Source organism: Cotesia glomerata, linkage group LG3 (genome assembly GCF_020080835.1).
Source record: "Cotesia glomerata isolate CgM1 linkage group LG3, MPM_Cglom_v2.3, whole genome shotgun sequence".
NCBI classification, from domain to species: Eukaryota; Metazoa; Arthropoda; class Insecta; order Hymenoptera; family Braconidae; genus Cotesia; species Cotesia glomerata.
Genome location: NC_058160.1, coordinates 29,780,124 through 29,791,255, shown reverse-complemented (window position 1 = coordinate 29,791,255; position 11,132 = coordinate 29,780,124). Strand labels below are relative to the sequence as shown.

At 25.0% G+C, this 11,132-nt stretch overlaps 1 protein-coding gene across 2 annotated transcripts; it reads left to right on the top strand.

Annotated features, from left to right (window-relative positions):
* Window positions 1-381: 381 nt before the first annotated feature.
* Window positions 382-9,883, top strand: LOC123261312 (toxin Tbo-IT2-like). 2 transcript variants are annotated; one of them, XM_044722906.1, is made up of 3 exons: window positions 382-663; window positions 8,731-8,809; window positions 9,572-9,883. In XM_044722906.1, exons 1-3 carry the CDS (start codon window positions 576-578, stop codon window positions 9,705-9,707), a joined length of 303 nt encoding a protein of 100 aa, XP_044578841.1. In that variant the 5' UTR covers window positions 382-575; the 3' UTR covers window positions 9,708-9,883. The 2 variants fall into 2 exon arrangements, with proteins under 2 accessions (XP_044578841.1, XP_044578839.1); XM_044722904.1 differs by having other exon boundaries at window positions 9,545-9,883.
* Window positions 9,884-11,132: the final 1,249 nt, after the last annotated feature.

Genomic DNA, 11,132 nt, shown 5'->3' with positions numbered 1-11,132 from the left:
TGCAACCAGTTGCTGAGGGTTGAATGAGAATAAAAAGCGATGGCTCGGAAATAATTCCTGGATGAGTTTTGAGCCAAGTATCAAGTACTGAAACTTCTGCAGAGCCAGTACTTGCGCTGGTACGGTTTTAAAAGTTGGATTCAGCTGATCTCTTGGTATTCCACCCTGCAGTATATCTATTTCTATATATTATACCAAGAGTAAGCTCACAGAGTAAGTAAACCCCTTGAACAACAAAACCCTGTACGCTGATAAGACACCGGCATGGTATGGCAAATCCTCGACATTTCTCGCCCCCGCTCTTGTCCTCCGGCATGCACCCCGCGTCCGACGATGCGGCCACGCCTCTCTGGTCTATATAAGGGTCGTCATCTCGACGGAGACTCACTTGCACCCCGTACGACTTCGCGGTAGCGACTCGTTATCTTCTTTTGCTTCCATCGATTCAATTTTTCGAATTTTCTTCTTAAAATAGAAAAAATAATTTACTTTCTTTCTAAAAAAAAAAATATTTTTATTATTTTTTAAAAAAGTGCTCAGCGGATTTTATAAAAAAAAAGTTTTAAAAAATCGCAATGGCTCACAAAATAAGTATTCTCTGTCTTTTCTTCATTTTATGTGTCTTGGCCATTGGAGCCAATGCTGGACCGTATTTTGAAGAAGGTAAGTTTAATTTCTTTTTTTTTAATCTAAAATAAGTGAAATTTTTCCAGAAGAAAATTTTTTGTTTGCATTAAAAGTGTTTCAATTCTTTCTTTTAATTTTCAAAATTTTATTTATTGAGCTTTTATTAAAAAAAAATTATTTTTAAAAATTGCATTAAATTTTTGATAAAAAAAATTAAATAATAAAAAAATAATAAAATTAGCAAAGTTTTCTTCTTTTGAAAAAAAATAATCCGTAAAAAATTTTTTATTTACATCAAAAGTGTTTTAGTTTTTATTCAATTACTTCTTCCTTAATTTTTGATTAATTGAAATTTTATTTAAGCTTTTAATAAAAGAAAATTATTTTTAAAAATTTCATTAAATTTTTGATGAAAAAATTTAATAAAATTAAAACAGTTTTTTTCTTTTGAAAAATATAATCCGTAGAAAATTTTTTGTTTGCATCAAAAGTGTTTCAATTTTTCTTCTTTTATTTTTGATTAATAGAAATTTTATTTAAGCTTTTAATAAAAGAAAATTATTTTTAAAAATTGCATTGAATTTTTGTTGAAAAAATTTAATAAAAAATGAAAAGCAATAAAATTAAAAAAGTTTTCTTCTTTTGAAAAATATAATCCGTAATTTATTCATTTAAAAATAATTCCCTTATAAAATTACAAACTTAAAAATATTCATGTAATTTTGAAAGCGGCTTTAAATAAAGATAATTTAAAAGTTATCCAAACTAAAATTTGCAATGTAAAATATAATTTACAAAAGCTGCAACAATATTTTACTACTAAAATCGTGTGTTGCATGCAAATTAAACGTTGGAGAAAATTTTTAAGCTTAGTAAGCAGTATATTAGATACGTCTGTGGTCAAACAAGACTATAAATAGCGGCAGCTTTTCTATCCCTTAAATTTAGCTCCAGAATTTATTTGCAAAGTAAACTTCTGTTTACATTAGTCTGGCTTGACTCTTGACTTATGACTTGTGACCGACGCTGTGGATTTAAGCTTCTATGAAATACGCCGCGGCAACAGTAATGTTACAGTAATTAACTTGTCAATCCTCGCTTTGACTCGCCTACGTAATTAAATCATTTGTGTTTCGAATTATAATAATAATTATTAACGTTCAGCTTCAAACTTTGATTAACAATCACTTGAACTCTGTTTCACTGTTTATGATTAAAATGAATAATCACTCGCGAGTTAATCCAATTAAAATTCATCCGAACTTTTGCTTTAATTATTTTCAACCTGTATTAAATTATTTGACATTGAGTTGAATCTTCTTTATCATTGATAGTTAAACGGATTTTTGATTTTTTAATAAAATAATTCATTTAATCCTTTTCAATTATTAATTATAGTTAAATTTTATCAATATTATTTATAAACTCGGCAATTGAATTTTTAAGGTATTCAATTTTCAATAATTGGTCATTTTTTTATTTAATAATTAAGAAAAATAAATTTTTGAGTTATTTATTAAAGAATTGTTAATATATATCAATTAATATTGAGGAAAAAAAAATTCTTTATAATTTATATTATTAAGAGAATAAGAAAAATTTTGTGGCCAGTGTATTTATATGATAAAATGGGGTTTTATGGTTAAATTTGGTATCATTAGAAAGGTCTTGACCTGGAGCTGTGCCTTTTCAAGGTTTCATATCATTCTCACCAATAGTCAATTTATGATGATAAGTATTTAGGCTGCATTTAAAAATTCTCTATCCTAGACACATAATCAACAAATGATCTTTTATCTTGTGAACTATTGACATTTTTAAAGATATAAGCTCATTCCGATGTTACACTCATCGAGACCTTTCATTTGAGTACCCATATCAATTTTTCATATATTTATATATATTATATATATGTATATATGAAAATACATGTGGGTACTCAAATGAAAGCTCTTTATGTGTGTAACATCGGGATGAGCTTATATCTTTAAAAACTTCAATAGTTAAGAAATTACCTTGTATCTTGTAAACTATTGACATTTTTAAAGATATATGCTCACTCCGACATTACACTCATCAAAACCTTTCATTTGAGTACCCACGTCAATTTTTCATATATTTATATATATTATATATATATGTATATATGAAAAATATATGAAAATACATGTGGGTACTCAAATGAAAGCTCTTTATGTGTGTAACATCGGGATGAGCTTATATTTTTAAAAACTTCGAAAGTTAAGAAATTACCTGGTATCTTCACAACTATTGACATTTTTAAAGATATAAGCTCATCGCGATGTTACACTCATCGAGACCTTTCATTTGAGTACCCACATCAATTTTTCATATATTTATATATATTATATATATGTATATATGAAAAATATATGAAAATACATGTGGGTACTCAAATGAAAGCTCTTTATGTGTGCAACATCGGGATGAGCTTATATTTTTAAAAACTTCAATAGCTAAGAAATTACCTGGTATCTTCACAACTTTGACATTTTTAAAGATATAAGCTCATCGCGATGTTACACTCATCGAGACCTTTCATTTGAGTACCCACATCAATTTTTCATATATTTATATATATTATATATATGTATATATGAAAAATATATGAAAATACATGTGGGTACTCAAATGAAAGCTCTTTATGTGTGCAACATCGGGATGAGCTTATATTTTTAAAAACTTCAATAGCTAAGAAATTACCTGGTATCTTCACAACTTTTGACATTTTTAAAGATATAAGCTCATCGCGATGTTACACTCATCGAGACCTTTCATTTGAGTACCCACATCAATTTTTCATATATTTATATATATTATATATATGTATATATGAAAAATATATGAAAATACATGTGGGTACTCAAATGAAAGCTCTTTATGTGTGTAACATCGGGATGAGCTTATATCTTTAAAAACTTTAATAGTTAAGAAATTACCTTGTATCTTGTGAACTATTGACATTTTTAAAGATATATGCTTATCCTGATGTTACACTCATCCAGACCTCTCATTTGAGTACCCACATCAATTTTTCATATATTTATATATATTATATATATGTATATATGAAAAATATATGAAAATACATGTGGGTACTCAAATGAAAGCTCTTTATGTGTGTAACATCGGGATGAGCTTATATCTTTAAAAACTTTAATAGTTAAGAAATTACCTTGTATCTTGTGAACTATTGACATTTTTAAAGATATATGCTTATCCTGATGTTACACTCATCCAGACCTCTCATTTGAGTACCCACATCGATTTTTCATGTATTTTATATATTTATATATTTCACAAATACCATAGATATAAAATATGAAAAAAATGCCATGTAGGTACTCAAATGAAAGCTCTTGATGAGTGTACCATTGAGATGAGCTTATATCTTTAAAAATGTCAATATTTGAGAAAGTACAGTGCAATTTAACAAAAGTCATTATTTAATAAAGCAAAATTTTATTCATTTATTTTCTAAATATCAAAATATTTTTATTTAAAGCTTAATGTAATAAATTTTTAAAATTTCATTTTTCTAAGTTTAAAATAAATTTAAAATGAAAAATATATCATTATTATTAGATTAAGTAAGTGATTATAAAAATAAAATAATTATTTTTAAATGCTAAATTTTTTCAATACAATTTTTGTCACCTCAATAAATTTTTTACGAGATCAAATATTAATATTCTGTATTTACGCGTTTTTTTTACTACTAAGATACATTTTATGGTTATTAAGAAAAAAATCGATATTGAGGATCTTCATAAAAGTGTTTTTATCTTTTTTAATTCATGCGGAATATTGGCAGCGGACTTTTTTCACAAAGTAATTTCTCAACGCGGAGATGCGTGACAAATTGTCATAAACTTCCAGGAAAAAAATTTTTTCTCAATGTATCAGCCAAGTACAATAATTAAGTAATTATAATTATAATTTTTTTAGTACTCAATAAATAAACTTTAATATAATTTTTCTTATATTCGCAAAAATTTTTCTAATTAATTTAATTGAGGCTAAAAATTTTTCTTCCATAAAAAATATATTTATATTCATAGTCAAACCAGTAATTAATGTGTAATTGAGTTTTACAGTTTTTATTTCCATATTTCCGCAAATTTTTCCACCTTCGCAGTTAAACTCGCTGTATATTTGCTCGGATTTGCATATGCAGACATTCAGCGATATTTAATTAGCATAATTTGTTATTTATTGGTGGGAAAAAGGAGTTTGTGCCACGGAATAATTAAAATTCTAAAACAAAGAGTTAGTCAAAACAATCTGGAGAGAAACTGGGGTAAAAAACTATAAAAGATAATGCTGTTAAGGGAAGAGAGCGCTTTTATTGTTGTGATAACAAACTTGACCTTTTGTTTTTATCTTGGAGACCTCATTTTTCTAACAAATGGTGCCATCGAGTGGACACTATTCCAGATCGAATGATCAACATTCCAGAGATATTTTCAGAAATATTACTCATTTATTTTTATCGTTAATCATTCACACTTGATTTTTCCGACGCATTCATTCGAGCGCTTGCATTATTTTCGATCAAGGTCTTACTTATTTTTCTATTTCTTCAGTCATTCCTTTTTGTAAGGGTTAAATCATTAATTTTATTAATTAATCATTTGTCATTTTTTTTTTCATTAAAATAAATTAATTTCTTCTAAAAAAAATATTTTATTAATTTTTTTATCATTTATAATTTTTCTTAATAAAATTAATTATAATTTCTTCTGAAAAAAAATTTTTATTAATATTAATTTTTTTTTTTATAAAAATTAATTAATTTTTTTCTTTTAGAAAAATATTTCATTAATTTTTTTATCATTTGTAATTTTTTTCAATAAAGTTAATTATAATTTCTTTAAAAAAAAATTTTATTAATTTTTCATAATTTGTCATTTTTTTTTATAAAAATTAATTAATTTTTTCTTTTAAAAAAATATTTTATTCATTTTTAATTTTTTTCAATAAAATTAATTATAATTTCTTCTAAAAATAAATTTTTATTAATTTTTCATTTTTTTCTAATAAAATAAATTAATTTCTTCTGAAGAAAAAAAATTAATTAATTTTTCTAAAACTTAAATTTTTACTTTTTCCTTTTTAATTAAAATTTTTCTCGTCCTTCGTCCTTCAGAATGAAACGAACTTTTCCCTTGTGGTTAGTAATTTTTTTTATCAAATAAAAGTTTAAACCACGCATGACCTTGCGTTGGGAAAAACTCGTTAGCAAACTCATGAAACTCTAATGTGAAATAAAAACAAAGAAGGGAATTTATGTAAATAATAAATATTAAAAAAAGTTAATTTTATTTATTCCCTCAATGAGTAAATATTGCACTCCCATTCGCGTTAAATTAAACTGAGCGAAATGTTTGAAATTAAAAATTTATTTCGCGTGAATTTAAATATACTTGTGTATATATTAACTCGGGACAAGTAGAGTGAAAAACAATTAGCTGATTTAATCTCAACAGACCCTCGGAAAAAAAATATTTTATTCCTTTCGTGACATAATACCTGAATAAAGGTTTATTTTGATTATTTCTTCGTACATTTATCTCCTGGAATTCACGCAATATTTGCTGGAAGTTACCTTGTATATATAGCTTGTTGTTATAACAAATAATGTGTACTTCGTTTAATCCAAAAAGCTTTTTCGCATTATACTTATATATGTTATAAATTATCATGACACTCTTCAGAAGATAAACCTGTTCTACGTGTTGAAATTTTCAATTCTTTTAAAGTTATGAGTTATATTTATTTTTATTATTATTACAAGTACAAGCTAAAATTATGAAAAAACAATTTTTATAAATAAATTTAAAGTAAAATTTATTATAAGGTATTTTATTTCAAGAAAATTTTAATAAAAATTCTTATTTAAAAAAATTTAAACTAAAAGTACAATTTGAAATTTCAGATAAAATTTTGAATGAAAAAATTTATTTTATAATTTATATTATTAAGAGAATAAGAAAAATTTTGTACCTTTTCAAAGTTTCATATTATTCTTATCAATAGTTAATTTATGATGATAAATATTTAGGCTGCATTCGAAAATTCTCTATTTCTAGATACATAATTAAGAAATGACCTTGTATCTTGTAAACTATTGACATTTTTAAAAATATAAGCTCATCCCGATGTTACACTTATCGAGACCTTTCATTTGAGTACCCACATCAATTTTTCATATATTTACATATATATAATATATATATTAGGGTGTTTCAATTTTAGGCGACTTTTTTTTTTCAACGAAAAAACAGGCTGAAAACTTGCATGAAGGTGAGAACAGAAGCCTGTTCAAAGCGAAGCTCTTAATACTAATATTTAGAGGTGTCTGTCCCTAATTTTTCAGTTCCCATTTAAATAACATAGGAAAAAAAACTGTTTTTTTTTGTTTATTTTTCTAGCTCGGCATACGCACCTCATATAAATAAGTCCATAGCATATTCTTGTAGAGAATTCAACACTCTACAAAAAAGGTCTTTTACACTTTTATCATAAAGACAGCCATTCTAAAGTTATTCAGACGTAAACTTCTAAATGTATAAAATTTTGATTACTCAAGTATTAAACTGATAAAAATTAATTTATTACTGTCTTAAAAATTATTTTTATATGTAAAATTGGTTCTGATGCGCTAAAATTTTCATAAAGCTAAAAAAAAAAATTGCTCATGTATCAAATTTTTTTCTTCTTTATTTCATTTACTGTAAGAAAATCATGACCCGAGTTTGATGAATTAAATTTTTAAAAAGTTTCACGGAATTATCAATTTATTACTCTACGAGGAGGGAAAGATAAGTTTGAGAAATCAGAAAAGTGCACCTCTTATAACGCTCATTTATCACAAAAAAATCTGGAAAACGGTTGACCCTAAAGGCCATCCCTGCAACTTCCGCACTTATGAGGTTTTTGAGCTCTTCAAGTCAAAAGTCTGATAAAAGTTTCAAAGAACACTATTTTTTGAACTTTCAAAGTGCAATAACTCTTGAATGAATTAACGAATAAACGAAACTTTTTAGTTACTAAGTTATTCCTTGTATTAACTTGTATACTTTGTATAAAATTTCAGTGACCCTGTTACTGGCTTTACAGCTATTGGGTCTTATTATACCGAAATAAATAAATAAATAAATAAATAAATAAATAAATGTGGGTACTTAAATTGAAGCTCTTGATGAGTGTAACATCGGGATGGGCTTATATCTTTAAAAAAGTCCATATTTAAGAAAGTACAGTGAAATTTAACATAATTGAAAAAAGACCTTGTATCTCGTGAACTATTGACATTTTTCAAAATATAAGCTCATCCCGATGTTATACTCATCAAGACCTTTCATTTGAGTACCCACATCAATTTTTCATATATTTATATATATTATATATATGTATATATGAAAAATATATCAAAAATGTATGTGGGTACTCAAATGATAGCTCTTGATGAGTATAACCTCGGGATGAGCTTATATTTTTGAAATATATGTTATATATATGTATATATGAAAAATATATCAAAAATGCATGTGGGTACTCAAATGAAAGCTCTTGATGAGTATAACCTCGGGATGAGCTTATATCTTTAAAAATGTCAATAGTTAAAAAAGTACAGTGCAATTTAACGAAAGTCATTACTTAATGAAGCAAAATTTTATTTATTTACAGTGCAATTTATTTTATAATTTTAGATAAAAAATTTTTTAATATAATTGATAAAAAATAGCAAATGATTCACTTGGTTACATAACATAATTTGTTTTTCTTAGCAATGTTAATTAAGAGCACATTAACGGTATATATTTATTACTAAAGCAACATCAGTGACCTTAATTGGATCTCGGATAGAATGATAACTTTAATTCATAAAATATGACTAATAGAATAAGGTACAAGAAAAAGACATTCCGTTTATTCGCGTGGGCCGCAACCCGTAATCCCACAAAGTACCTATTCTTCTTCTATCTAGAAAACTTCTAAACTTGATTAGACTCAATCGATTTCTAAAATTATCACTGCAATTTATCTGGTAATTCCTTTACAAATAACTTGTTACAGAGATGGATGGTATTCCCGTGGATGGTTCGGAATACTCTGACAACACCCTGGAAGATATAATGCGCGCGGCACAGCAAAAGTGAGTATATTTATTACACAATATTCTCATTTTAAATTCCTAAAATTCCCAAACGAATATCATTATTGTTTTTCCTCTCCCTTTAAATGAATTCTCAACAATAAATTCTTAGCAATTTTTTTCTAAATAATAAACAAATTACAAATGGTAATTTTAAAATTACAAAACATAAAATTTCATATTTGTAAAGTAAATAAATGTTAAAACATAAAATAATAAATGTCAGTAATAAAACAAAAAGTAAAAAAAACTAATTTAGATGTTGGAGAGAATTAAAAACCCTGGCACTGAAAAAACAGCATGGCTTATTTTATCACTCACTAAAAAATAAATCTTAGTCAAAAAATTAAGAAGATAAAATTATTTTTAATATATATAAAATTATTATTATTATTATTATTATTATTATTTTATAATAAAATAATTATTATTTTATTTATAATAAAATAATTATCAATAATAACATTATTATTATAAAATATAAAATTATTATTATTATAATAAAAATTTTATAATCATAATTTATAAATTTATTTTAATTTATAAATTATAATTTTATTATTATTATTATTATTATCATAATAATTTAATAATAAAATAATTATTATTTTATTTATAATAAAATAATTATCAATAATAAAATTAGTATTATAAAAAATTAAGAAAATAAAAAATGAATTTTTATTAAACAACCCTTACGACATATTTTATCTCGACTTCCTTAATCTCGAGTAGACGTTCCCCGTATATGTATGTCTTCAGACGAGGCTGCGTCCGACGAGACGGAAACTGCGACCACAGACCCAACGACTGCTGCTACAGCTCCTCCTGCAGGTGCAACCTCTGGGGGTCAAATTGCCGCTGCCAGCGCGTCGGTCTCTTCCAGAAATGGGGATAAATCAACCCGGCGATCCCGATACATTATTATTACTATTATTAACGCTGATAAATAATAATAATAACGTTACCCTAAAAGCATAAGCACTCACTATTGACTTCGAGGTCTTCAAGCTCTTATATTAAGCTTTTCTCGCTCTCGATTTTTTATTTAAATACATAAAATCCCGCTCAATCTAAAAAAACAGGACTAGAAATTTTTTATTTATTTTTATTATTAAAAATAAACTGAAAAATAAATATTGCTTTTTAGAGTGAATTTTTATCAAGCCTATTTATTTTATTTTTTTTTATTCTTAAATAATAATAATTATTATTATTTACAATTAAATGATTGTAGCTACAACGAAAATCCTTTGCTCGGTCAGGATTGTTTATTTGCATGCTAATTACAGTATCTATTTACTAAATAATATTTATTTAAATCTCGGTGGAGGTGAGACTATTTATTGTACTGAAAATTTAATTCAAAAATATTTAATATATATAAATATATAAATATATATTCTTTATCAATGTTCTCTATTTAATTATTCGTATATATGCTAAATAAATATTGAAAATTTAAATTTATTCCTCGTCACTCGTTTGAAAAAAAAAAAAAAAAATTAAAATCAAAATTTTTAAGAAGTAAAATATGTGAAAAATTATTGAAAAAAAAAAATAAATATATAAAGCTATTTATTAATTGAAGATTTATCCAGCCACTTTTTCAATTAATTATAGCTTTAAAAATAATTACGAGTTACGAGGAAAATAAATATGTTACCTCGAGATTCGTCAATAATTTTATTAGGCGGATTAATCTTACCTAAGGCCTAAAAAATATGTATTTATGTTAACCAAACGATGTAACCAAAAATTATAAAAATGATTCATTTATAAATGTGAAAACTGACTTGATATATTTATATTAGATAAAAATAATTAAACGATTTTGATGGACTTGTGTGTATACATTTAACAGATATGTATGTCGGGTATAAAATCAATGTTGCGCGGGGCTTAATTTTTGCGAGAGCTAGACAATTAAAGTTTGTAAAAATAGATATTTATATGTACCAACGATAAAAGCATTTAATACGGACCTGAGGATAAGGATAGAATTGATGGAAAGATAAACAATTATAAATATACCTCTTTATGTACTGTACTACGTACCTACGTAAATACTAATAATAATGATAATGATTGTAATTATTGTTATAGTCATATATATATAAATAAATAAAACTATATATTAACTTATGATAAAAAATGGATATATTATTGTATTATTATATTATAAATGTTATATAATTATCTTTGAAGGTGGATGTACACGTAATGTCTTATGAAAATATATGAAATTCATTCAAATTTATCAGACTATTTTTTTCACTTTGAAATTTTATTATAATTTATTTATATTCATTATTTTAGAGAA